Raw genomic sequence first — 27945 nt, forward strand, 5'->3', positions numbered from 1 at the left:
CAGGCAGTAGTGTTCAAAATCCCCGTTTTTTAATTGGTTGTTGGCATCCAGGTGAACCAATGGCACAACAGATTAATCACCAAAAAAAATCAAACAGAAAAGGAAAGTTCCAGTTTCTCAAAGTAAAAAAAGGTTTGGAATATTTGTATATAGTTACATTTAGTAAATTACCCAGAAACACTGAGTCAGACACAGGCATTATCAGAACTACAATGGCGGTCTAACCTCTCACCTGTGTGAACCAACAGTCACACACACACACACACACACCTTTCCATCCATCCATCCACTACACCACATCGTTGACCGCTGGCTAGATCACAGTGGGTCACATTTACATGAGAATTATGAGATTAAGCACCAGATTCCAGTTGTGAGGAGGAGTGTGAGACCAGGAAGTCATGTGAGAGACGGTGTTTGTATCAATACCAACAGATCATTCTCCATGATAATGGCTGTGCCTTAGAGAGAAAATTCAAGAAATTATTCCAGTCAGAGGTTAACGTCCCACCAGATCAGAGCTCTGGACAGCTGTAGGGACACACACACACACTTCCTTCACGAAAACAACATAAAACAGGTTATTTCCTGTCTGGGAGATCAAAATCTCCACCAATGAGCTCACAGCTAGAGGATGACATAATTTCCTCTAGGTTACATTGGAACATTTCCTGTGATACAATATTAATGAGATGAGGGACTAAACCCATTCCAGAACACCGTGAGAATCCATTCCAGTTTTTACACAACGCTCAGAGAGCAGCCTCTGGTTCCAGACAGAACCCGGTTCCAGACAGAACCCGGTTCCAGACAGAACCCGGTTCTATTTACGATTCAAAACCATCACTGCTGTTAGACATTTAAAATAAGAAGGTAATTTCAGAATAAACCGACACATGCAGCGTTTACCGTGAACATTGCATTGTGGGATTGAATCCTGGCCAAAAATCAGGTCCTACATGATAAATACTGTCTGACCACCATGTGTTGTTGAATACAGAGATCACAGGGACAGACACCTGGATACAAATAGAGAAATAGATATAGAGAGAGTTCAGTTGAGAGGGGGGTTAACAAAGCTCTGCTCTGTGGGGGGGTGGTCAGCTGTTTGAGAGTGGGCCAATCATACATCTAGGACTGAGTGACATCGAGCCACGTTGCTATTGGACGGGGGGGGGGGGGAATAGTGCACAGCCCCACTAACTTTGGCAACAAATACAGGTGGGTACTGCAGAATGGAACTGTGAGAGGGAAAGGCAGAGCGAGGGAGAAAGGCAGAGAGAGGAAAGAGGGGGGGAAAGGCAGAGAGAGAAAAGAGGGAAAGGCAGAGAGAGAAAAGAGGGAAAGGCAGAGAGAGAAAAGAGGGAAAGGCAGAGAGAGAAAAGAGGGAAAGGCAGAGAGAAAAGAGGGAAAGGCAGAGAGAAAAGAGGGAAAGGCAGAGAGAGAAAAGAGGGAAAGGCAGAGAGAGAAAAGAGGGAAAGGCAGAGAGAGAAAAGAGGGAAAGGCAGAGAGAGAAAAGGAGGTGTAGAAAGCCTTTACATTAGGACATAACCTCCCCCAGCTCTCTTTCTCTCCCTCCTTTGTCCAGTTCACACATAAAAAAGGTCCTGTTCAGAGCGGTGGAATGTCACATAGAAACGTATGATGTAGATTAGATGAGACGGGATTCATTATCAAGTGAAAACAGATAATGGGGTCAGCTCTAGGTCCTACATTCCCCCCCCCCCCCCCCCCCATCTACGATATCGTGAACATTTCACCCCACTGAACACAGCCCTGGTCTGGGAGGGGTTAGGACAGAGTTGAGAGAAGGATGGAGGGATAGAGGGAGGAGTTATGGGATGCTGCTGCTTCGTTGTCGTAGTAACGGGGTCTCGGGAAGGGGGTCAGTACTCCCAGAGCGTGGCGGTCTCCAGGTCGTCGGCGTTGGCCTTCAAGACGCCGGCGTGGTCGCCGTGGAGATACTTCCCGTCGGCGACGGAGCGGATAGCGACCTTGTTGTAATCGCAGAACTCTAACAGGAAGTCGACGGGGTTGTCACTGCTGCTCACCACCGACGCCTCGCTGCCCACCATCCAGAACTTCCCCGTCGAGTCTGAGGGGGGGGGGGGGGGGGCCGTTTACAACAGGTTCAACCATGATGATATGTCCAAAATACAAATTTTGTCAAATAAACATTCTAAATTTCAGCAGGTGGTTTCCTGGAAACAGATTATGAATAGTCTATAAGTAGGAAGAGAATGGGATTAAAAAGCATGTTCAGTGGAGGTGTTTTATAACCCAGGACGAGTCTTAATCTGTGTCCTGGAAACATGATTTATAATCCAGGACTAGCCTTAATCTGTGTCCTGGAAACATGATTTATAATCCAGGACTAGCCTTAATCTGTGTCCTGGAAACATGATTTATAATCCAGGACTAGCCTTAATCTGTGTCCTGGAAACATGATTTATAATCCAGGACTAGCCTTAATCTGTGTCCTGGAAACATGATTTATAACCCAGGACTAGCCTTGATCTGTGTCCTGGAAACATGATTTATAACCCAGGACTAGCCTTAATCTGTGTCCTGGAAACATGATTTATAATCCAGGACTAGCCTTAATCTGTGTCCTGGAAACATGATTTATAATCCAGGACTAGTCTTAATCTGCTTGTTGTCATGAGGAGGCTCCTCTAGTTCATCGGAGCTGTCAGACTCTACACCGTCCCCTGGAAAGGGCAGGCTAACTGCTCGTTGTCATGAGGAGGCTCCTCTAGTTCATCTGAAAGGGCAGGCTAACTGCTCGTCCAAACATACAATCCCATTATTTTGTCTGTTAGTCCGCCCAGCTAAATCCTACAGACATTAGTTTGGGAAGCCAATGGCAATCTTCAGGTCTCAGGCAAAGCCTGTGTGTGTCCATGTATGTCTGTACTGAACCTGTAGGCCCCCTCTCTGAAGGTCAGGGTAAAGTAGTGTGTGTGTGTACTAACCCTGCAAACTGTACGTCCCCTCCCCTCTCTGAAGGTCAGGGTAAAGTAGTGTGTGTGTGTACTAACCCTGCAAACTGTACGTCCCCTCTCTGAAGGTCAGGGTAAAGTAGTGTGTGTGTGTACTAACCCTGCAAACTGTACGTCCCCTCTCTGAAGGTCAGGGTAAAGTAGTGTGTGTGTGTACTAACCCTGCAAACTGTACGTCCCCTCTCTGAAGGTCAGGGTAAAGTAGTCTGTGTGTGTGTGTGTGTGTGTGTGTGTGTGTACACTAACCCTGTAAACTGTACGTCCCCTCTCTGAAGGTCAGGGTAAAGTAGTGTGTGTGTGTGTGTACTAACCCTGTAAACTGTACGTCCCCTCTCTGAAGGTCAGGGTAAAGTAGTCGTACGAGGAACGGTTGGAGTCCAGGGTTCCTGTGACCTTACGACACCCGATGAAACCGTGTTCCCCACGGAGGACGATGATTGGACGGTTAATCAGCTTCATCAGGAACTCCTCCGACTCACCTGGAGGGACAAACACCCATATTACCCATGTCGTCAAAGACCAAAGAAAGCCTTATAAAAAAATGAAAGTCAAAAGGTTATACCCTCCTCTCCTGGGGTATTGTCGGACACCCTCCTAGCCTGGGGACACTCCAAAACCCCTAGCCCGCTGGGGACACTCCCCTAGCCCGCTGGGGACACTCCCCTAGCCCGCTGGGGACACTCCCCTAGCCCGCTGGGGACACTCCCCTAGCCCGCTGGGGACACTCCCCTAGCCCGCTGGGGACACTCCCCTAGCCCGCTGGGGACACTCCCCTAGCCCGCTGGGGACACTCCCCTAGCCCGCTGGGGACACTCTGCTTCTGCCCTCTTCAACACCTTATATGGAATGGTCTTGCTAAACACGGATGTACAAATTAGTGTTTTCTATTTGGGAGGCTGTTGTAAAGGGCAAGAGAACCTTCCAGAAAGGACCAATTCAAAGAAAAGAGTTGTAATGAAACCAGTCCTATTGTGCACCACGGCACAGAAGCCACATGTATGAACAGGGAGAGACTAGGAGTTGGTATGACCCGTGAACCAAGTCATCTGGAACAGGGAGAGACTAGGAGTTGGTATGACCCTTGAACCAAGTCATCTGGAACAGGGAGGGACTAACCAAGTCATCTGGAACAGGGAGAGACTAGCAGTTGGTATGACCCGTGAACCAAGTCATCTGGAACAGGGAGAGACTAGCAGTTGGTATGACCCGTGAACCAAGTCATCTGGAACAGGGAGAGACTAGCAGTTGGTATGACCCGTGAACCAAGTCATCTGGAACAGGGAGAGACTAGCAGTTGGTATGACCCGTGAACCAAGTCATCTGGAACAGGGAGAGACTAGCAGTTGGTATGACCCGTGAACCAAGTCATCTGGAACAGGGAGGGACTGACCAAGTCATCTGGAACAGGGAGAGACTAGGAGTTGGTATGACCCGTGAACCAAGTCATCTGGAACAGGGAGAGACTAGGAGTTGGTATGACCCGTGAACCAAGTAATCTGGAACAGGGAGAGACTAGCAGTTGGTATGACCCTTGAACCAAGTCATCTGCATATGGAACAGGGAGAGACTAGGAGTTGGTATGACCCTTGAACCAAGTCATCTGGAACAGGGAGAGACTAGCAGTTGGTATGACCCGTGAACCAAGTCATCTGGAACAGGGAGAGACTAGCAGTTGGTATGACCCTTGAACCAAGTCATCTGGAACAGGGAGAGACTAGCAGTTGGTATGACCCTTGAACCAAGTCATCTGGAACAGGGAGAGACTAGCAGTTGGTATGACCCTTGAACCAAGTCATCTGGAACAGGGAGAGACTAGGAGTTGGTATGACCCTTGAACCAAGTAATCTGGAACAGGGAGAGACTAGGAGTTGGTATGACCCTTGAACCAAGTCATCTGGAACAGGGAGAGACTAGGAGTTGGTATGACCCGTGAACCAAGTCATCTGGAACAGGGAGAGACTAGGAGTTGGTATGACCCGTGAACCAAGTCATCTGGAACAGGGAGAGACTAGGAGTTGGTATGACCCGTGAACCAAGTCATCTACAACAGGGAGAGACTAGCAGTTGGTATGACCCTTGAACCAAGTCATCTGCATACTGAACACCCTGTTGGGTTGCTCTTTACTACCCAAAGGCAGAGCTGTTTTCACACTGACCGGCAACATCGACGGTAGCGGCTAGCTGGCCGTTCTTCTTGGCTGCAACGTATTTCCCGTTGGCGGCACGGAGAGTCAGCTTCTTACCACAGTACTCCATGTCAAAGTAACAGTTGGCAGTCCTACACACACACACACACACACACACAAATATAATTCTCAACAGGATAGAACATTGTAATAACATTTATTACTGGCGCCACCCCTTCATGGAGCAATGAAGCTGACGACACGCCGCAGCTAGCCGACGGCTAACAGCCGACACGCCGCAGCTAGCCGACGGCTAACAGTCGATAGCTGCAGTATAACATTTTATTTACAGAAATGGCACCTTTCTTTGCTAGCTACCGTAACTCAGGTGGCTTCAATCATGCTTGTGTTTGTGTGTGTGTGTGTGTGTGTGTGTGTGGTGTACAACCGAGCACTCTGCCAAAACACAATATTCACTTCACGACCCACAACCCCCCCTGTGGGCGACAGAGCACTCGAGAAACTTGACAGCAGCAGTCAAAACCTTTAAAACACGATGCATAACCTGAGGAAGTCTGCTGGGATCACAGTCCGATCAGCAACACAATCACTGCCACTCAGCATTCATATAGAGGTGGTGTGTGTGTGTGTGTGTGTGCACATACATACTTAACTATACTTGTGGGGACCTGAAGAACAGTAAACAAACAAAAATCTGACTAACTGGGGACATTTTGTTAGTCCCCACAAGGTCAAAACGCAAATTCTAAGGGGGTTTTAGGGTTGGAATTAATGTTACGGTTGAGGGTAGAATTAATGTTAGATTTACGATAAGGTTTAGGAGTTACGGTTGAGGTTATGTTTTCGGGTTAGGGTAAAACTACAGGTTAGGGGTTAGGGTAAAACTACAGGTTAGGGTAAAACTACGGGTTAGGGGTTAGGGTAAAACTACAGGTTAGGGGTTAGGGTAAAACTACGGGTTAGGGGTTAGGTTAGGGTAAAACTACGGGTTAGGGGTTAGGGTAAAACTACGGGTTAGGGGTTAGGGTAAAACTACGGGTTAGGGGTTAGGGTAAAACTACGGGTTAGGGTAAAACTACGGGTTAGGGTAAAACTATGGGTTAGGGTAAAACTACGGGTTAGGGGTTAGGGTAAAACTACGGGTTAGGGGTTAGGGTAAAACTACGGGTTAGGGGTTAGGGTAAAACTACGGGTTAGGGTTTAGGGTAAAACTACAGGTTAGGGGTTAGGGTAAAACTACGGGTTAGGGTAAAACTACGGGTTAGGGTAAAACTACGGTTAGGGTAAAACTACGGGTTAGGGTAAAACTACGGGTTAGGGTAAAACTACGGGTTAGGGTTTAGGTTAGGGTAAAACTACGGGTTAGGGGTTAGGGTAAAACTACGGGTTAGGGGTTAGGGTAAAACTACAGGTTAGGGGTTAGGGTAAAACTACAGGTTAGGGGTTAGGGTAAAACTACGGGTTAGGGTAAAACTACGGGTTAGGGGTTAGGGTAAAACTACGGGTTAGGGGTTAGGGTAAAACTACGGGTTAGGGGTTAGGGTAAAACTACGGGTTAGGGGTTAGGGTAAAACTACGGGTTAGGGGTTAGGGTAAAACTACGGGTTAGGAGTTAGGGTAAAACTACGGGTTAGGGTTTAGGGTAAAACTACAGGTTAGGGGTTAGGGTAAAACTACGGGTTAGGGTAAAACTACGGGTTAGGGTAAAACTACGGGTTAGGGTAAAACTACGGGTTAGGGTAAAACTACGGGTTAGGGTAAAACTACGGGTTAGGGGTTAGGGTAAAACTACGGGTTAGGGGTTAGGGTAAAACTACGGGTTAGGGGTTAGGGTAAAACTACGGGTTAGGGGTTAGGGTAAAACTACAGGTTAGGGTTAAGGTAAAACTACAGGTTAGGGGTTAGGGTAAAACTACAGGTTAGGGGTTAGGGTAAAACTACGGGTTAGGGGTTAGGGTAAAACTACAGGTTAGGGTTAAGGTAAAACTACAGGTTAGGGGTTAGGGTAAAACTACAGGTTAGGGGTTAGGGTAAAACTACAGGTTAGGGTTAAACTACAGGTTAGGGTTAAGGTTAGGGTAAAACTGTAATCCTCCAGAAGAGTTGAGGGGGTCTGTGTGTGTGTGTGTGTGTGTTATTACTTAGTAGAGGCGGTACACTGTAGTCCTCCAGAAGAGGTGTGTGTGTGTGTGTGTGTGTGTGTTATTACTTAGTGGAGGCGGTACACTGTAGTCCTCCAGAAGGTGTGTGTGTGTGTGTGTGTGTGTTATTACTTAGTGGAGGCGGTACACTGTAGTCCTCCAGAAGAGGTGTGTGTGTGTGTGTTATTACTTAGTGGAGGCGGTACACTGTAGTCCTCCAGAAGAGGTGTGTGTGTGTGTTATTACTTAGTGGAGGCGGTACACTGTAATCCTCCAGAAGAGGTGTGTGTGTGTGTGTTATTACTTAGTAGAGGCGGTACACTGTAGTCCTCCAGAAGAGGTGTGTGTGTGTGTGTGTGTTATTACTTAGTGGAGGCGGTACACTGTAGTCCTCCAGAAGGTGTGTGTGTGTGTGTGTGTGTGTGTGTGTTATTACTTAGTAGAGGCGGTACACTGTAGTCCTCCAGAAGAGGTGTGTGTGTGTGTGTGTGTGTGTGTTATTACTTAGTGGAGGCGGTACACTGTAATCCTCCAGAAGAGGTGTGTGTGTGTGTGTGTGTGTGTGTGTGTGTGTTATTACTTAGTAGAGGCGGTACACTGTAGTCCTCCAGAAGAGGTGTGTGTGTGTGTGTGTGTGTGTGTGTTATTACTTAGTGGAGGCGGTACACTGTAGTCCTCCAGAAGAGGTGTGTGTGTGTGTGTGTGTTATTACTTAGTAGAGGCGGTACACTGTAATCCTCCAGAAGAGGTGTGTGTGTGTGTGTGTGTGTGTGTGTGTGTGTGTGTGTGTGTGTGTGTTATTACTTAGTAGAGGCGGTACACTGTAGTCCTCCAGAAGAGGTGAGGGTCCAGTACTTCCCGGCGGCGGTCCGGAAGGCACACTTCCTGTTCTCACGACTCATCTCCACCTGGAACACTTCCTGGTCTCCCTCCTCGTCCTGATTGGCTGACAGGTCCATGCCTGGGCGGGGAAAAGAGGAGAGCAGGGTTAGAGACTGACAGAGGGTCAGGAACGAGCAGAAAGAAACGCACTACAGATTTGAACAAAACATTAAAAACACCTCCCTGATATTGAGTTGCAGCCCCCTTTGGCCCTCAGAACTGCCCTAATTAGTCGGGGCATGACGCCTCCCCACACGTCGACTCCGACGCCTCCCCACACGTCGACTCCGACGCCTCCCCACACGTCGACTCCGACGCCTCCCCACACGTCGACTCCGACGCCTCCCCACACGTCGACTCCGACGCCTCCCACACGTCGACTCCGACGCCTCCCCACACGTCGACTCCGACGCCTCCCCACACGTCGACTCCGACGCAGCCCCACACGTCGACTCCGACGCAGCCCCACACGTCGACTCCGACGCCTCCCCACACGTCGACTCCGACTCCTCCCACACGTCGACTCCGACTCCTCCCACACGTCGACTCCGACGCCTCCCCACACGTCGACTCCGACGCCTCCCACACGTCGACTCCGACTCCTCCCACACGTCGACTCCGACGCCTCCCACACGTCGACTCCGTCGCGCCCCACACGTCGACTCCGACGCAGCCCCACACGCCGACTCCGACGCGCCCCACACGCCGACTCCGACGCCTCCCCACACGTCGACTCCGACGCCTCCCCACACGTCGACTCCGACGCGGCCCCACACGTCGACTCCGACGCCTCCCCACACGTCGACTCCGACGCCTCCCCACACGTCGACTCCGACGCGGCCCCACACGTCGACTCCGACGCGGCCCCACACGTCGACTCCGACGCCTCCCCACACGTCGACTCCGACGCCTCCCCACACGTCGACTCCGACGCCTCCCACGTCGACTCCGACGCCTCCCACACGTCGACTCCGACGCGCCCCCCACGTCGACTCCGACGCCTCCCCACACGTCGACTCCGACGCGCCCCACACGTCGACTCCGACGCGCCCCCACACGTCGACTCCGACGCGCCCCCACACGTCGACTCCGACGCGCCCCCACACGTCGACTCCGACGCGCCCCCACACGTCGACTCCGACGCCTCCCCACACGTCGACTCCGACGCCTCCCCACACGTCGACTCCGACGCCTCCCCACACGTCGACTCCGACGCCTCCCCACACGGCGACTCCGACGCCTCCCCACACGGCGACTCCGACGCCTCCCCACACGGCGACTCCGACGCCTCCCCACACGGCGACTCCGACGCCGCCCCACACGTCGACTCCGACGCCGCCCCACACGTCGACTCCGACGCCGCCCCACACGTCGACTCCGACGCCGCCCCACACGTCGACTCCGACGCCGCCCCACACGTCGACTCCGACGCCTCCCCACACGTCGACTCCGACGCCTCCCCACACGTCGACTCCGACGCCTCCCACACGTCGACTCCGACGCCTCCCACACGTCGACTCCGACGCCTCCCACACGTCGACTCCGACGCCTCCCACACGTCGACTCCGACGCCTCCCACACGTCGACTCCGACGCCTCCCCACACGTCGACTCCGACGCCTCCCCACACGTCGACTCCGACGCGCCCCACACCACGTTCTGTCTGGATGTCCTTTGAGTGGTGGATCATTCTTGATTCACACTGGAAACTTGAGCGTGAAAAACCCCAGGAGCTTCGTAGTTCTTGACACCAACCAGTGCGCCTGACACCTACTACCATCCCCCGTTCAAATACACAAACCTTTTGTCTGGCCCATTCACCCTCTGAATGGCAGACACACACCTAAACACACACACAATCCATGTCAATTGTCTCGAGGCTTAAACATTCTTCTTTAACCCGTCTCCTCCCCTTCATCTACATGTCTCCTCCCCTTCATCTACATGTCTCCTCCCCTTCATCTACATGTCTCCTCCCCTTCATCTACATGTCTCCTCCCCTTCATCTACATGTCTCCTCCCCTTCATCTACATGTCTCCTCCCCTTCATCTACATGTCTCCTCCCCTTCATCTACATGTCTCCTCCCCTTCATCTACATGTCTCCTCCCCTTCATCTACATGTCTCCTCCCCTTCATCTACATGTCTCCTCCCCTTCATCTACATGTCTCCTCCCCTTCGTCTACATGTCTCCTCCCCTTCATCTACATGTCTCCTCCCCTTCATCTACATGTCTCCTCCCCTTCATCTACATGTCTCCTCCCCTTCATCTACATGTCTCCTCCCCTTCATCTACATGTCTCCTCCCCTTCATCTACATGTCTCCTCCCCTTCATCTACATGTCTCCTCCCCTTCATCTACACTGGTTGAAGTGGATTTAACCAAGTGACATCAATGGATCATAGCTTTCACCTGTAATCACCTAGTCAGTCTGTCATGCAAAGAGCAGCGTCACACTACAGCCCGCCACGCCACAGCCCGCCACGCTACAGCCCGCCACGCTACAGCCCGCCACAAGCAGCGTCACACTACAGCCCGTCACAAGCAGCGTCACACTACAGCCTGCCACACTACAGCCTGCCACACTACAGCCCGCCAGTCACATACTGTCTGGTCAGGATCAGCAACAGAGAGTTAGGATTAGAGTAGGTCCTACAGCTGTGCATACACACATCTAAACACACAGCTGCCAGGCTACAGCCAGACCCCTGCCACAGCTCCAGGGTTTAATCCCCCATGGAATTATGGGTGATAAAGCAGTTAGGAGGACACAGCCAGAGGAATGAAAGACAGAAACAGAGCCCCGTCCGAGCGGCAGAGAGCCCCGTCCGAGCGGCAGAGAGCCCCGTCCGAGCGGCAGAGAGCCCCGTCCGAGCGGCAGAGAGCCCCGTCCGAGCGGCAGAGAGCCCCGTCCGAGCGGCAGAGAGCCCCGTCCGAGCGGCAGAGAGCCCCGTCCGAGCGGCAGAGCGGCGGCAGAGATGTTTAATGTTTACAGAGAGACACCAGGGACGATGAAGACATGTTGAAACTTCCATGTTACGTTTCAGAACATCTCTCCCGTTGAGGGACTCGTTACCCTCCAGGACGGACACACACACACACACGGGATGGGGAGGGTTTAACCCAGATCTGAGGGGGTTTTAGAGGGGGTTGGTTGTCTATTGTAACAGGGTAGACAGGACAGATCTGAGGGGGTTTTAGAGGGGGTTGGTTGTCTATTGTGGCAGGACAGATCTGAGGGGGTTTTAGAGGGGGTTGGTTGTCTATTGTAACAGGGTAGACAGGACAGATCTGAGGGGTTTTTAGAGAGGGTTGGTTGTCTATTGTGGCAGGACAGATCTGAGGGGGTTTTAGAGAGGGTTGGAAGACAGGAAGGGAAATACTATTCTTTGGAATGTTCCACAGGGATAAAACACACCAGCTACTTTTCATAGGAGCTACTTTACATCCACTAGAGACTTTACATCTAGTGAAAGGTTCTCTTCTGATGAATACCATTTGCATCTGGGAATTTTCAGAACCGCAAGAGAGAACTAGAACGACAACATTTATAATGAGGACTTCCCAAGGAAGGAAGGGTAGAGTTTATTCCTGGTAACTAAAGTCACAATCACAAAGATGGTATGACAAAGAGCATTTATAGAATGATCTACTGCCCCACCGACGGGGCCTCCCCGGCCCAGGGGTCCACCCCACCGACGGGGTCTCCGGCCCAGGGGTCTACCCTACCGACGGGGCTTCCAGCCCAGGGGTCTACCCTACCGACGGGGCCTCCAGCCGTGATGTGGGTGTCGTCCTATATTTTTAATCCCAGGCCCCGTCCCTACAGGTCTTTAGGCCCGTCATTGTTAATAAGAATTTGTTCTTAACCGACTTGCCAAGTTAAATAAAGTTTTAAAAAATATATATAAATAATATCATGACAACGAGAGAGAGAGAATGTCTGATTGTGTTGGTCCTGATCAGTCTGTTCCACACACACAGATCAGTCTGTTCCACACACACACTCTTACAGCAGCTAGCGCCAGCCACAGCCAGACCGAGACAGACAGGCAGCACCAGCCCACTCCCTAGCCAGAACCCTGCCCCGCTGTAAATCAGGAGACTCACACAGGACAGAGAGACCAGACGAGAGAGCTGGTGCAATCGTCAAACTGCCCTTTCCCCCATCTGGACAACAGGAAAACCTATGCCAGAATGCTGTTCATCGACTACAGTTCAGCATTCAACACCATAGTACCCTCCAAACTCATCATTAAGCTGGAGGCCCTGGGTCTCAACCCCTCCCTGTGCAACTGGGTCCTGGACTTCCTGACATGCCGCCCCCCAGGTGGTGAAGGTAGGAAACAACATCTCCACTTTGCTGATCCTCAACACTGGGGCCCCACAAGGGTGCGTTCTGAGCCCCCTCCTGTACTCCCTGTTCACCCACGCCTCCAACTCAATCATCAAGTTTGCAGACGACAACAACGGTAGGCTTGATCACCAACAACGGCGGAGACAGTGGACTTCAGGAAACAGCAGAAGGCAGAAGGAGCACCCCCTATCCACATCGACAGCAGTGGAGAAGGTGGAAAACTTCAAGTTCCTCAGCGTACATATCACGGACAAACTGAAACGGTTCACCTACACAGACAGTGTGGTGAAGAAGGTGGAGGCTGAAGAAATTCGGCTTGGCACCAAAGACCATAACAAACTTTACCAGATGCACCATTGACCTCGCCTTCTAGATGATAGCGGGGTGAACAGGCAGTGGCTTGGGTGGTTGATGTCCTTGATGATCTTTATGGCCTTCCTGTGACATCGGGTGGTGTAGGTGTCCTGGAGGGCAGGTAGTTTGCCCCTGGTGATGCGTTGTGCAGACCTCACTACCCTCTGGAGAGCCTTACGGTTGAGGGCGGAGCAGTTGCCGTACCAGGCGGTGATACAGCCCGACAGGATGCTCTCGATTGTGCATCTGTAGAAGTTTGTGAGTGCTTTTGGTGACAAGCCAAATTTCTTCAGCCTCCTGAGGTTGAAGAGGCGCTGCTGCGCCTTCTTCACAATGCTGTCTGTGTGAGTGGACCAATTCAGTTTGTCTGTGATGTGTATGCCGAGGAACTTAAAACTTGCTACCCTCTCCACTACTGTTCCATCGATGTGGATAGGGGGGTGTTCCCTCTGCTGTTTCCTGAAGTCCACAATCATCTCCTTAGTTTTGTTGACGTTGAGTGTGAGGTTATTTTCCTGACACCACACTCCGAGGGCCCTCACCTCCTCCCTGTAGGCCGTCTCGTCGTTGTTGGTAATCAAGCCTACCACTGTTGTGTCGTCCGCAAACTTGATGATTGAGTTGGAGGCGTGCGTGGCCACGCAGTCGTGGGTGAACAGGGAGTACAGGAGAGGGCTCAGAACGCACCCTTGTGGGGCCCCAGTGTTGAGGATCAGCGGGGAGGAGATGTTGTTGCCTACCCTCACCACCTGGGGGCGGCCCGTCAGGAAGTCCAGTACCCAGTTGCACAGGGCGGGGTCGAGACCCAGGGTCTCGAGCTTGATGACGAGCTTGGAGGGTACTATGGTGTTGAATGCCGAGCTGTAGTCGATGAACAGCATTCTCACATAGGTATTCCTCTTGTCCAGATGGGTTAGGGCAGTGTGCAGTGTGGTTGAGATTGCATCGTCTGTGGACCTATTTGGGCGGTAAGCAAATTGGAGTGGGTCTAGGGTGTCAGGTAGGGTGGAGGTGATATGGTCCTTGACTAGTCTCTCGAAGCACTTCATGATGACGGAAGTGAGTGCTACGGGGCGGTAGTCGTTTAGCTCAGTTACCTTAGCTTTCTTGGGAACAGGAACAATGGTGGCCCTCTTGAAGCATGTGGGAACAGCAGACTGGTATAGGGATTGATTGAATATGTCCGTAAACACACCGGCCAGCTGGTCTGCGCATGTTCTGAGGGCGCGGCTGGGGATGCCGTCTGGGCCTGCAGCCTTGCGAGGGTTAACACGTTTAAATGTCTTACTCACCTCGGCTGCAGTGAAGGAGAGACCGCATTTAACAAAGCTAATCTGAAAACAAGACTCCCTAAATTTTATCAGCATATCGATTGCGCAACCAGGGGTGGAAAGACCTTGGATCATTGTTACTCTAACTTCCGTGACAGGTGCATCAAAGCTGGGACCGAGAGACTGAAAAACAGCTTCTATCTCAAGGCCATCAGACTGTTAAATAGCCGACCTCCACTCAGTACCCTGCTCTGAACTTAGTCACTGTCACTAACCAGCTATCACCCAGTACCGTGGCCTGATGACAGAGCGAGACGGAGCGAGACGGAGCGCTAGTCAAACAGTCACACGTTTGTTTTGTATTTTTATGACAAATCAAATGAACTGTAGTTAGACTCCCTCTAGTCATGTGTGTCTGTGTGTCTTAATTATTTAAATCAAACCGTGTCCTTAAAGCATCAGACATGCTCTGTATATATAGTGGATGTGAAAAACACATAAACACATAAAAATACAACTTCCTGACTGAGGTAGACAACATGGGCTCCTAAAACAACTTCATGACTGTGAGGTAGACAACATGGGCTCCTAAAACAACTTCATGACTGTGAGGGAGACAACATGGGCTCCTAAAACATCTTCCTGACTGTGAGGGAGACAACATGGGCTCCTAAAACATCTTCCTGACTGTGAGGTAGACAACATGGGCTCCTAAAACAACTTCCTGACTTGGATCCATGAAGACGACCAGACAGCGTCCAGGTTCCATCTCTGGATCTCTCACACACACACACACACACACACACACGAGATGGAGTCACGACCAGACAGCGTCCAGGTTCCATCTCTGGATCACACACACACACACAACACAGAGTCACGACCAGACAGAGTCCAGTGTGTTGCAGTCCCTCCCTCGGCATGAATCCAGACAAATACCAGCACTGCAGCTGCTACACACGAGAGGAATCTGCAGCATCCCCCCCCCACCCCGGCCCCTCCCCCCAGCCCAGCCCAAAGACAGTGTGTGTGTTGAGAGTGAGTGTGTGGGAAGCATCATCAGCAAACTACTGCAAGGATCACTGGGGCAGAATAGCTACGGAATAACACACACGACAGGCAGGCAGGGTGTCAGAGCGGTTTGTCAGCTAGACACAAAATGGAGCCTCTCCTCCTCTCTCACGCTCTCCCTCCTCCCCATCTCTCCCTCCATTTAGTCCTGTTCTAGAAGGTTGTGTTGGTCCTACCTTGCCTGGTTAGGATTTAGAAGGTTGTGTTGGTCCTACCTTGCCTGGTTAGGTTATAGTCCTGTTCTAGAAGGTTGTGTTGGTCCTACCTTGCCTGGTTAGGTTCTAGTCCTGTTCTAGAAGGTTGTGTTGAGCCTACCTTGCCTGGTTAGGTTCTAGTCCTGTTCTAGAAGGTTGTGTTGGTCTGGTCCTACCTTGCCTGGTTAGGATCTAGAAGGTTGTGTTGGTCCTACCTTGCCTGGTTAGGTTCTAGTCCTGTTCTAGAAGGTTGTGTTGGTCCTACCTTGCCTGGTTAGGTTCTAGTCCTGTTCTAGAAGGTTGTGTTGAGCCTACCTTGCCTGGTTAGGTTCTAGTCCTGTTCTAGAAGGTTGTGTTGGTCCTACCTTGCCTGGTTAGGATCTAGAAGGTTGTGTTGGTCCTACCCTGCCTGGTTAGGTTCTAGAAGGTTGTGTTGGTCCTACCTTGCCTGGTTAGGATCTAGAAGGTTGTGTTGGTCCTACCCTGCCTGGTTAGGTTCTAGTAGGTTGTGTTGGTCCTACCTTGCCTGGTTAGGTTCAAGTCCTGTTCTAGAAGGTTGTGTTGGTCCTACCTTGCCTGGTTAGGTTCTAGTCCTGTTCTAGAAGGTTGTGTTGAGCCTACCTTGCCTGGTTAGGTTCTAGTCCTGTTCTAGAAGGTTGTGTTGGTCCTACCTTGCCTGGTTAGGATCTAGAAGGTTGTGTTGGTCCTACCCTGCCTGGTTAGGTTCTAGTAGGTTGTGTTGGTCCTACCTTGCCTGGTTAGGTTCAAGTCCTGTTCTAGAAGGTTGTGTTGGTCCTACCTTGCCTGGTTAGGTTCTAGTCCTGTTCTAGAAGGCTGTGTTGGTCCTACCTTGCCTGGTTAGGTTCTAGTCCTGTTCTAGAAGGTTGTGTTGATCCTACCTTGCCTGGTTAGGTTCTAGTACTGTTCTAGAAGGTTGTGTTGGTCCTACCTTGCCTGGTTAGGTTCTAGAAGGTTGTGTTGGTCCTACCTTGCCTGGTAAGGTTCTAGTAAGGTTGTGTTGGTCCTACCTTGCCTGGTTAGGTTCTAGTAAGGTTGTGTTGGTCCTACCTTGCCTGGTGGAGACATTCCTCTCGTTGCTGGCGGTGAGAACCACCTGAGGGTGACTCTGCTCCAGAGAGAACATCTCATCCTTCCCCACGCGGCTAGTCTTCCCGCTCTTCATGGTCCCGCTCGGGCCCGACGGCGCCAGGTAGCGCCCGGAACAATCCCTGAACGCCACCTTGCCGGAGCGGAACTCCAGCGTGTATCCGGTGGTCTTGTCCGGCGCGGCCTCCAGGCTGCCGTCGTTCTTCAGGAAGCGGTTATCAGACGTCTGCAGGTGGTAGCGTTGGTCTCTGAACACCAGGGTGATCAGGGAGTCCACCCCCCACGGGACGTCGCGGTCGATAGAGACCTCATCCACCTTGGAGGACAGGTGGGCATAACGCTTCCTGGTCACGCTGAAGATGTTCACCTGGAGGGAAGAGGTTAGAGGTCAGGTGTTGGGGGGGGGGGGGGGGGGTGTAGGTGTGTTACCTGAGGATTAATGGCAATGTGAATGCTCCATTTAGAGGAGAGGTTAGAGGTCAGGTGTTAGGGGGGGGGGGGGTGTAGATGTATTACCTAAGGATGCATGGCTATGTGAATGCTCCATTTAGAGAGGTTAGAGGTCAGGTGTTAGGGGGGGGGGGGGTGTATGTGTATTACCTGAGGATGCATGGCAATGTGAATGCTCCATTTAGAGGAGAGGTTAGAGGTCAGGTGTTAGGGGGGGGGGGGGGTGTGTAGGTGTATTACCTGAGGATGCATGGCAATGTGAACACTCCATTTTTCAGCCACTGATGCAGTCTGCGAGAGAGACCAAACATTACAGTCCACACACACACGTTACGAATGTTATTTAACATCTAGAGAAAGACCGTTTATGAATATTCATCAGTTTATGAATATTCATCAGCTCATCATGGAGTTTAAAACCCACCTACCTGGGCAAAGCAGCTGATCCTGTCCTCTGTGCCTCCCAGGTATCTGCCATGGACCTCTGACTGCAGAGAAACACAGTAGAATATACATCACACACACACACACACACACACCTTAGCCTACAACCCTCTTGACAAACAATACCCTCCACACACACACCTTAGCCTACAACCCTCCTGACAAACAATACCCTCCACACACACACACTCACACCTTAGCCTACAACCCTCCTGACAGACGATACCCTCCACACACACCTTAGCCTACAACCCTCCTGACAAACAATACCCTCCACACACACCTTAGCCTACAACCCTCCTGACAAACAATACCCTCCACACACACCTTAGCCTACAACCCTCCTGACAAACAATACCCTCCACACACACCTTAGCCTACAACCCTCCTGACAGACGATACCCTCCACACACACCTTGGCCTACAACCCTCCTGACAAACAATACCCTCCACACACACCTTAGCCTACAACCCTCCTGACAGACGATACCCTCCACACACACCTTAGCCTACAACCCTCCTGACAAACAATACCCTCCACACACACCTTAGCCTACAACCCTCCTGACAGACGATACCCTCCACACACACACACCTTAGCCTACAACCCTCCTGACAAACAATACCCTCCACTCACACCTTAGCCTACAACCCAAACACACTAAATCCCTGTCGCCCGTTCAGCTGTTAGTCGCCAACATTTAATTCTGACGCTGTTTAAACGTTCAGCAAAATCAATACGCATCGCTTTCTAACCGGTTTCCGAAAGACACGCTGATATGCCCCGTATCTTTCATCTCAGCGAGAAAGACCAACAAGCTGTGTGTCTCTGACTGTAGCAGTTCAACAAGCTGTGTGTCTCTGACTGTAGCAGGTTAACAAGCTGTGTGTCTCTGACTGTAGCAGTTCAACAAGCTGTGTGTCTGACTGTAGCAGTTCAACAAGCTGTGTGTCTCCGACTGTAGCAGTTCAACAAGCTGTGTGTCTCCGACTGTAGCAGTTCAACAAGCTGTGTGTCTCCGACTGTAGCAGTTCAACAAGCTGTGTGTCTCCGACTGTAGCAGTTCAACAAGCTGTGTGTCTCCGACTGTAGCAGTTCAACAAGCTGTGTGTCTCCGACTGTAGCAGTTCAACAAGCTGTGTGTCTCCGACTGTAGCAGTTCAACAAGCTGTGTGTCTCCGACTGTAGCAGTTCAACAAGCTGTGTGTCTCCGACTGTAGCAGTTCAACAAGCTGTGTGTCTCCGACTGTAGCAGTTCAACAAGCTGTGTGTCTCCGACTGTAGCAGTTCAACAAGCTGTGTGTCTCCGACTGTAGCAGTTCAACAAGCTGTGTGTCTCCGACTGTAGCAGTTCAACAAGCTGTGTGTCTCCGACTGTAGCAGTTCAACAAGCTGTGTGTCTCCGACTGTAGCAGTTCAACAAGCTGTGTGTCTCCGACTGTAGCAGTTCAACAAGCTGTGTGTCTCCGACTGTAGCAGTTCAACAAGCTGTGTGTCTCCGACTGTAGCAGTTCAACAAGCTGTGTGTCTCCGACTGTAGCAGTTCAACAAGCTGTGTGTCTCCGACTGTAGCAGTTCAACAAGCTGTGTGTCTCCGACTGTAGCAGTTCAACAAGCTGTGTGTCTCCGACTGTAGCAGTTCAACAAGCTGTGTGTCTCCGACTGTAGCAGTTCAACAAGCTGTGTGTCTCCGACTGTAGCAGTTCAACAAGCTGTGTGTCTCCGACTGTAGCAGTTCAACAAGCTGTGTGTGTCCGACTGTAGCAGTTCAACAAGCTGCTACAGGAGGGGGTGCGTCACCTGAGTGGGTTGAGTCACTGATGTGGTCATCCTGTCTGGGTTGGCGCCCCCCCCCCCTTAAGTTGTGCCGTGGCGGAGGTCTTTGTGGGCTATACTCAGCCTTGTCTCAGGATGGTATGTTGGTGGTTGAAGATATCCCTCTAGTGGTGTGGGGGCTGTGCTTTGGCAAAGTGGGTGGGGTTATATCCTTCCTGTTTGGCCCTGTCCGGGGGTGTCCTCGGAGTGGGCCACAGTGTCTCCTGACCCCTCCTGTCTCAGCCTCCAGTATTTATGCTGCAGTAGTTTATGTGTCGGGGGGCTAGGGTCCTATTCGGTGTCCTGTGTGAATCTAAGTGTGCGTTCTCTAATTCTCTCCTTCTCTCTTTCTCTCTCTCGGAGGACCTGAGCCCTAGGACCATGCCCCAGGACTACCTGAGACTGTAGCAGGTTAACAAGCTGTGTGTCTCTGACTGTAGCAGTTCAACAAGCTGTGTGTCTGACTGTAGCAGTTCAACAAGCTGTGTGTCTCTGACTGTAGCAGTTCAACAAGCTGCGAGTCTCTGGCTGTAGCAGTTCAACAAGCTGTGTCTCTGACTGTAGCAGTTCAACAAGCTGTGTCTCTGACTGTAGCAGTTCAACAAGCTGTGTCTCTGACTGTAGCAGTTCAACAAGCTGTGTCTCTGACTGTAGCAGTTCAACAAGCTGTGTCTCTGACTGTAGCAGTTCAACAAGCTGTGTGTGTGACTGTAGCAGGTTAATTAACAAGCTGTGTGTCTGACTGTAGCAGTTCAACAAGCTGTGTGTCTGACTGTAGCAGGTTAACAAGCTGTGTCTGACTGTAGCAGTTCAACAAGCTGTGTCTGACTGTAGCAGTTCAACAAGCTGTGTCTGACTGTAGCAGTTCAACAAGCTGTGTGTCTGACTGTAGCAGGTTAACAAGCTGTGTGTCTGACTGTAGCAGTTCAACAAGCTGTGTGTCTGACTGTAGCAGTTCAACAAGCTGTGTGTCTGACTGTAGCAGACCAACAAGCTGTGTGTCTGACTGTAGCAGGTTAACAAGCTGTGTGTCTGACTGTAGCAGTTCAACAAGCTGTGTGTCTGACTGTAGCAGTTCAACAAGCTGTGTGTCTGACTGTAGCAGACCAACAAGCTGTGTGTCTGAATGTAGCAGACCAACAAGCTGTGTGTCTCTGGCTGTAGCAGTTCAACAAGCTGTGTCTCTGGCTGTAGCAGTTCAACAAGCTGTGTCTGACTGTAGCAGTTCAACAAGCTGTGTGTGTGACTGTAGCAGGTTAATTAACAAGCTGTGTGTCTGACTGTAGCAGTTCAACAAGCTGTGTGTCTGACTGTAGCAGTTCAACAAGCTGTGTGTCTGACTGTAGCAGTTCAACAAGCTGTGTGTCTGACTGTAGCAGTTCAACAAGCTGTGTGTCTGACTGTAGCAGTTCAACAAGCTGTGTGTCTGACTAGCAGTTCAACAAGCTGTGTGTCTGACTGTAGCAGGTTAACAGACCAACAAGCTGTGTCTCTCTGACTGTAGCAGATCAACAAGCTGTGTGTCTGACTGTAGCAGTTCAACAAGCTGTGTGTCTCTGACTGTAGCAGTTCAACAAGCTGTGTGTCTGACTGTAGCAGTTCAACAAGCTGTGTCTCTGACTGTAGCAGTTCAACAAGCTGTCTCTGATTGTAGCAGTTCAACAAGCTGTGTCTCTGACTGTAGCAGTTCAACAAGCTGTGTCTCTGACTGTAGCAGTTCAACAAGCTGTGTCTCTGACTGTAGCAGTTTAACAAGCTGTGTCTCTGACTGTAGCAGTTTAACAAGCTGTGTCTCTGACTGTAGCAGTTTAACAAGCTGTGTCTCTGACTGTAGCAGTTCAACAAGCTGTGTGTCTCTGACTGTAGCAGGTTAACAGACCAACAAGCTGTGTGTCTCTGACTGTAGCAGGTTAACAAGCTGTGTGTCTCCAGTTAACAAACTACACTTCCTCCCCAGTTAGCTCACACACAGGTGTTGGTTGCCTAAAGAGAATGTTACCATGGTTACTCCATGGTTACCAGTCTGGAGAAGTCTCTGTAGTCTCTACAAGATTCTGTCGCTTCTTTTTTCAATCTGTTGACACATCGCATGTGACCCACAACATGTAAACGAATAAATCAAATGTCTTTCAATGAAGCACATTTCCTCACAATCAACTGAAGTGTTTTCCATTCGGTTAAGGCTGAGAGTTCGTGGAAGTGTTTGGTTAAGGCTCTGACAGGTCGTGGAAGTGTTTTCCATTCGGTTAAGGCTCTGACAGGTCGTGGAAGTGTTTGCCATTCGGTTAAGGCTCTGACACGTCGTGGAAGTGTTTGCCATTCGGTTAAGGCTGACAGGTCGTGGAAGTGTTTGGTTAAGGCTCTGACAGGTCGTGGAAGTGTTTTCCATTCGGTTAAGGCTCTGACAGGTCGTGGAAGTGTTTGCCATTCGGTTAAGGCTCTGACGCATCGTGGAAGTGTTTGCCATTCGGTTAAGGCTCTGACGCATCGTGGAAGTGTTTGCCATTCGGTTAAGGCTCTGACGCATCGTGGAAGTGTTTGCCATTCGGTTAAGGCTCTGACAAGTCGTGGAAGTGTTTGCCATTCGGTTAAGGCTCTGACACGTCGTGGAAGTGTTTGGTTAAGGCTCTGACAGGTCGTGGAAGTGTTTGCCATTCGGTTAAGGCTCTGACGCGTCGTGGAAGTGTTTGTCACGTGCGAATTGCATCAGAATTGAACAAATTAAAATAAAAATCAACTGAAATACAAACGATATCCAGACCCGGCGTACTGAAAGGGTAGTTTGATGACACTAATCTGTGGATATTTTGTCTCACATTCCTACCTGCAAAAGGACCAACCACACGGACAAACAGACAAAGTAGCATGTTATTCAGCATTCTGGCTCGAAGAGGTCGTGAGAGGAAACAATATAAAAAGGCAAACCTTTTGGTTTCATGGTTTCATGAGCTGAAATAAAAAAGATCAACATTTTCTATACACACAAAAAAAGCTTATTCCTCTCAAGATGTTTTTCTCAAATGTGTAACATCCCTGTTAGTGAGCATTTCTCCTTTGCCCAGATAATCCATCTACTTGACAGGTGTGGCATATCAAGAAGCTGATTAAACAGGCAGGTAGGTTAGAGGGGGAGGAGGGTAGGTTAGAGGTGGGTAGGTTAGAGGGGGGAGGAGGGGAGGTTAGAGGTGGGAGGAGGGTAGCCTAGAGGTGGGAGGAGGGTAGCCTAGAGGTGGGAGGAGGGTAGCCTAGAGGTCGGAGGAGGGTAGCCTAGAGGTGGGAGGAGGGTAGCCTAGAGGTGGGAGGCGGGTAGCCTAGAGGTGGGAGGCGGGTAGGTTAGAGGTGGGAGGAGGGTAGGTTAGAGGTGGGAGGAGGGTAGCCTAGAGGTGGGAGGCGGGTAGTCTAGAGGTGGGAGGCGGGTAGTCTAGAGGTGGGAGGCGGGTAGCCTAGAGGTGGGAGGCGGGTAGCCTAGAGGTGGGTAGCCTAGAGGTGGGAGGAGTGTAGCCTAGAGGTGGGTAGCCTAGAGGTGGGAGGTGGGTAGCCTAGAGGTGGGAGGAGGGTAGCCTAGAGGTGGGAGGAGGGTAGGTTAGAGGTGGGAGGAGGGTAGGTTAGAGGTGGGAGGCGGGTAGGTTAGAGGTGGGAGGTGGGTAGGTTAGAGGGGGGAGGAGGGTAGCCTAGAGGTGGGAGGAGGGTAGCCTAGAGGTGGGAGGAGGGTAGCCTAGAGGTGGGAGGCGGGTAGGTTAGAGGTGGGAGGAGGGTAGGTTAGAGGTGGGAGGAGGGTAGCCTAGAGGTGGGAGGCGGGTAGCCTAGAGGTGGGTAGCCTAGAGGTGGGAGGAGGGTAGCCTAGAGGTGGGAGGAGGGTAGCCTAGAGGTGGGAGGCGGGTAGCCTAGAGGTGGGAGGAGGGTAGCCTAGAGGTGGGAGGAGGGTAGCCTAGAGGTGAGAGGAGGGTAGCCTAGAGGTGGGAGGCGGGTAGCCTAGAGGTGGGAGGCGGGTAGCCTAGAGGTGGGAGGCGGGTAGCCTAGAGGTGGGAGGCGGGTAGCCTAGAGGTGGGAGGCGGGTAGCCTAGAGGTGGGAGGCGGGTAGATAAGGTGGGAGGAGGGTAGGTTAGAGGGGGAGGAGGGTAGGTTAGAGGTGGGAGGAGGGTAGCCTAGAGGGGGGAGGCGGGTAGGTTAGAGGGGGGAGGCGGGTAGCCTAGAGGTGGGAGGCGGGTAGCCTAGAGGTGGGAGGCGGGTAGGTTAGAGGTGGGAGGCGGGTAGGTTAGAGGGGGGAGGCGGGTAGCCTAGAGGTGGGAGGAGGGTAGCCTAGAGGTGGGAGGAGGGTAGGTTAGAGGGGGGAGGCGGGTAGGTTAGAGGGGGGAGGCGGGTAGGTGGGAGGAGGGTAGCCTAGAGGTGGGAGGAGGGTAGGTTAGAGGTGGGAGGAGGGTAGGTTAGAGGTGGGAAGGTTAGAGGGGGGAGGAGGGTAGGTTAGAGGTGGGAGGAGGGTAGGTTAGAGGTGGGAGGAGGGTAGCCTAGAGGTGGGAGGAGGGTAGCCTAGAGGTGGGAGGAGGGTAGCCTAGAGGTGGGAGGAGGGTAGCCTAGAGGTGGGAGGAGGGTAGCCTAGAGGTGGGAGGAGGGTAGCCTAGAGGTGGGAGGAGGGTAGCCTAGAGGTGGGAGGCGGGTAGGTTAGAGGGGGGAGGAGTGTAGCCTAGAGGGGGGAGGAGGGTAGCCTAGAGGGGGGAGGAGGGTAGCCTAGAGGGGGGAGGCGGGTAGGTTAGAGGTGGGAGGCGGGTAGGTTAGAGGTGGGAGGAGGGTAGGTTAGAGGTGGGAGGAGGGTAGGTTAGAGGTGGGAGGGTAGGTTAGAGGGGGGAGGAGGGTAGGTTAGAGGGGGAGGAGGGTAGGTTAGAGGTGGGAGGAGGGTAGGTTAGAGGTGGGAGGAGGGTAGGTTAGAGGTGGGAGGAGGGTAGGTTAGAGGGGGAGGCGGGTAGGTTAGAGGGGGAGGCGGGTAGGTTAGAGGTGGGAGGAGGGTAGGTTAGAGGTGGGAGGAGGGTAGCCTAGAGGTGGGAGGCGGGTAGTCTAGAGGTGGGAGGCGGGTAGCCTAGAGGTGGGTAGCCTAGAGGTGGGAGGAGGGTAGCCTAGAGGTGGGTAGCCTAGAGGTGGGAGGTGGGTAGCCTAGAGGTGGGAGGAGGGTAGCCTAGAGGTGGGAGGAGGGTAGCCTAGAGGTGGGAGGAGGGTAGGTTAGAGGTGGGAGGAGGGTAGGTTAGAGGTGGGAGGCGGGTAGGTTAGAGGTGGGAGGCGGGTAGGTTAGAGGGGGGAGGAGGGTAGCCTAGAGGTGGGAGGAGGGTAGCCTAGAGGTGGGAGGAGGGTAGCCTAGAGGTGGGAGGAGGGTAGCCTAGAGGTGGGAGGAGGGTAGCCTAGAGGTGGGAGGAGGGTAGCCTAGAGGTGGGAGGCGGGTAGGTTAGAGGTGGGAGGAGGGTAGGTTAGAGGTGGGAGGAGGGAGGAGGGTAGCCTAGAGGTGGGAGGCGGGTAGCCTAGAGGTGGGAGGCGGGTAGGTTAGAGGTGGGTAGCCTAGAGGTGGGAGGAGGGTAGCCTAGAGGTGGGTAGCCTAGAGGTGGGAGGTGGGTAGCCTAGAGGTGGGAGGAGGGTAGCCTAGAGGTGGGAGGAGGGTAGGTTAGAGGTGGGAGGAGGGTAGGTTAGAGGTGGGAGGCGGGTAGGTTAGAGGTGGGAGGCGGGTAGGTTAGAGGGGGGAGGAGGGTAGATTAGAGGGGGGAGGAGGGTAGCCTAGAGGTGGGAGGAGGGTAGCCTAGAGGTGGGAGGAGGGTAGCCTAGAGGTGGGAGGCGGGTAGGTTAGAGGTGGGAGGAGGGTAGGTTAGAGGTGGGAGGAGGGTAGCCTAGAGGTGGGAGGAGGGTAGCCTAGAGGTGGGAGGCGGGTAGCCTAGAGGTGGGAGGCGGGTAGCCTAGAGGTGGGTAGCCTAGAGGTGGGAGGAGGGTAGCCTAGAGGTGGGTAGCCTAGAGGTGGGAGGAGGGTAGCCTAGAGGTGGGAGGAGGGTAGGTTAGAGGTGGGAGGAGGGTAGGTTAGAGGTGGGAGGCGGGTAGGTTAGAGGTGGGAGGAGGGTAGCCTAGAGGTGGGAGGAGGGTAGCCTAGAGGTGGGAGGAGGGTAGCCTAGAGGTGAGAGGAGGGTAGCCTAGAGGTGGGAGGCGGGTAGCCTAGAGGTGGGAGGCGGGTAGCCTAGAGGTGGGAGGCGGGTAGCCTAGAGGTGGGAGGCGGGTAGCCTAGAGGTGGGAGGCGGGTAGCCTAGAGGTGGGAGGCGGGTAGCCTAGAGGTGGGAGGCGGGTAGATAAGGTGGGAGGAGGGTAGGTTAGAGGGGGAGGAGGGTAGGTTAGAGGTGGGAGGAGGGTAGCCTAGAGGGGGGAGGCGGGTAGGTTAGAGGGGGGAGGCGGGTAGCCTAGAGGTGGGAGGCGGGTAGCCTAGAGGTGGGAGGCGGGTAGGTTAGAGGGGGGAGGCGGGTAGGTTAGAGGGGGGAGGCGGGTAGCCTAGAGGTGGGAGGAGGGTAGCCTAGAGGTGGGAGGAGGGTAGGTTAGAGGGGGGAGGCGGGTAGGTTAGAGGGGGGAGGCGGGTAGGTGGGAGGAGGGTAGCCTAGAGGTGGGAGGAGGGTAGGTTAGAGGTGGGAGGAGGGTAGGTTAGAGGTGGGAGGAGGGTAGGTTAGAGGTGGGAAGGTTAGAGGGGGGAGGAGGGTAGGTTAGAGGTGGGAGGAGGGTAGGTTAGAGGTGGGAGGAGGGTAGCCTAGAGGTGGGAGGAGGGTAGCCTAGAGGTGGGAGGAGGGTAGCCTAGAGGTGGGAGGAGGGTAGCCTAGAGGTGGGAGGAGGGTAGCCTAGAGGTGGGAGGAGGGTAGCCTAGAGGTGGGAGGAGGGTAGCCTAGAGGTGGGAGGAGGGTAGCCTAGAGGTGGGAGGCGGGTAGGTTAGAGGGGGGAGGAGTGTAGCCTAGAGGGGGGAGGAGGGTAGCCTAGAGGGGGGAGGAGGGTAGCCTAGAGGGGGGAGGCGGGTAGGTTAGAGGGGGGAGGAGGGTAGGTTAGAGGTGGGAGGAGGGTAGGTTAGAGGTGGGAGGGTAGGTTAGAGGGGGGAGGAGGGTAGGTTAGAGGGGGGAGGAGGGTAGGTTAGAGGGGGGAGGAGGGTAGGTTAGAGGTGGGAGGAGGGTAGGTTAGAGGTGGGAGGAGGGTAGGTTAGAGGTGGGAGGAGGGTAGGTTAGAGGGGGAGGCGGGTAGGTTAGAGGGGGAGGAGTGTAGGTTAAAGGGGGGTGGAGGGTACGTTAGAGGGGGAGGAGGGTAGGTTAGAGGGGGGAGGCGGGTAGGTTAGAGGGGGGAGGCGGGTAGGTTAGAGGGGGGGAGGCGGGTAGGTTAGAGGGGGGGAGGCGGGTAGGTTAGAGGGGGGAGGCGGGTAGGTTAGAGGGGGAGGCGGGTAGGTTAGAGGGGGAGGCGGGTAGGTTAGAGGGGAGGCAGGTAGGTGGGTAGGTTAGAGGTTGGGGGGGATGCCTAGTGGTTAGAACGTTGGACTAGTAACCAAAAGGTTGCGAGGTTGAATCCCCGAGCTGACAAGGGGGAGGCCGTCATTGTAAATAAGAATTTGTTCTTAACTGACTTGCCTCGTTAAATAAAAGGTTGAATAAAAAATGAAAAAGGCCTCTAGAAATGCAGGCTCCGTTTATTACTGTATCAATATTACTTGCTGATATGAAAGATACATTCCTTATGTTTCTCAAACAGTACCGCAACCGATCCGTGTTAATGTTAGGTAACGGGTTCCCGAGTGGCGCAGCGGTCTAAGGCACTGCATCTTCAGGGCTTGAGGCGTCACTACAAACAGCCTGGTTCGATTCTTCGGCTGTATCACATAAAAAACGGCGGTGATTGGGAGTCCCATAGGGCGGCGCACAATTGTCCCAGCGGTCGTTCGGGTTTTTAACCGATGAACGCCATCAATGTAAATAAGAATTTGTTTTTAACTGACTTACCTAGTTAAATAAGAGGTTACATTTTTTTAAACGGCTCTTAAACACCACCAGTGAGAAGATACTATCGTGGGGTGACAATACAAAGGCAAGTCTCTCTCTCATGCTTTCACTCACACCCAAACATCCTCCCTCATCCTACCTGCAGAGACCATCTCCCATCGTCGTGAGCCGTGATGATGAACCGGGTCTCGGGTCCAGAACTCTCACTATCCCCGGTAACGTTCCCGTCTTTATCCACCGCTATGTACCGACCCAGATGTGACTTGAGACAGAACACATTACCGGCAGCCTCTTCCCCGCTCTGCTCCAGAGTCCAAATCTGCTTCTTCTTCAAGCTCGTGGCCGACGCGTTGATTTTAAAACCGAACGTTTCAGCGGTTAGGTATTTATTCCCACAGTTGATCAAACCAAACTGGATCTGTAGCATATCGCTGGTCCCGTTACTTGCTCCGTTACTACACATGATCAATCAATCTCCTCTCGGTTCCAACCGGTTCGGGTCAGAGTGTATCGGTGTGTGTTTTTCTGATCAACGAGGATTCGGTGGTTCCCGACGGATGCACTCTGTTCCTCCGCCTCGCGTGTTTCTCTTTGTTTGGGAAGTGTCTGAGAGGAGGAGGAGGAAAAAGGGAGAATACGGAGTGTCGGTATGAGAGCGCGCAGTTTCTCTGTGCTCGGCCACAGCATGCGCTCCGCGCCCCAGCTGCAGTATTTATAGTGATTGGTG

The 27945-nt window shown here is 52.6% G+C and overlaps 1 protein-coding gene across 2 annotated transcripts; it reads right to left on the bottom strand.

Annotated features, from left to right (window-relative positions):
* Window positions 1-7: 7 nt before the first annotated feature.
* Window positions 8-27945, bottom strand: fscn1a (fascin actin-bundling protein 1a). 2 transcript variants are annotated; one of them, XM_090197934.1, is made up of 8 exons: window positions 27358-27945; window positions 17405-17464; window positions 17217-17267; window positions 16488-16893; window positions 8095-8251; window positions 5159-5280; window positions 3314-3481; window positions 8-2095 (listed from the first exon to the last, which is right to left on the bottom strand). In XM_090197934.1, exons 1-8 carry the CDS (start codon window positions 27679-27681, stop codon window positions 1887-1889), a joined length of 1497 nt encoding a protein of 498 aa, XP_090054060.1. In that variant the 5' UTR covers window positions 27682-27945; the 3' UTR covers window positions 8-1886. The 2 variants fall into 2 exon arrangements, with proteins under 2 accessions (XP_090054060.1, XP_090054061.1); XM_090197935.1 differs by lacking the exons at window positions 17217-17267; window positions 17405-17464; window positions 27358-27945 and adding an exon at window positions 17127-17153.

This window comes from Oncorhynchus mykiss, chromosome 13, assembly GCF_057628025.1.
Source record: "Oncorhynchus mykiss isolate SJ-2025 chromosome 13, ASM5762802v1, whole genome shotgun sequence".
Lineage (NCBI taxonomy): Eukaryota > Metazoa > Chordata > Actinopteri > Salmoniformes > Salmonidae > Oncorhynchus > Oncorhynchus mykiss.

What these genes read in the sequence shown, in the direction of transcription:
- fscn1a (XM_090197934.1), bottom strand. Translation starts at nt 27,681, where the DNA reads ATGTGTAGTAACGGAGCAAGTAACGGGACCAGCGATATGCTACAGATC. An exon ending in ACATTGCCATGCATCCTCAG is followed by an intron (nt 16,894 to 17,216) that starts GTAATACACCTA and finishes TCTTCCCTCCAG; the next exon opens with GTGAACATCTTCAGCGTGAC. An exon ending in CGCTACCGTCGATGTTGCCG is followed by an intron (nt 3,482 to 5,158) that starts GTCAGTGTGAAA and finishes TTGTCCCTCCAG; the next exon opens with GTGAGTCGGAGGAGTTCCTG.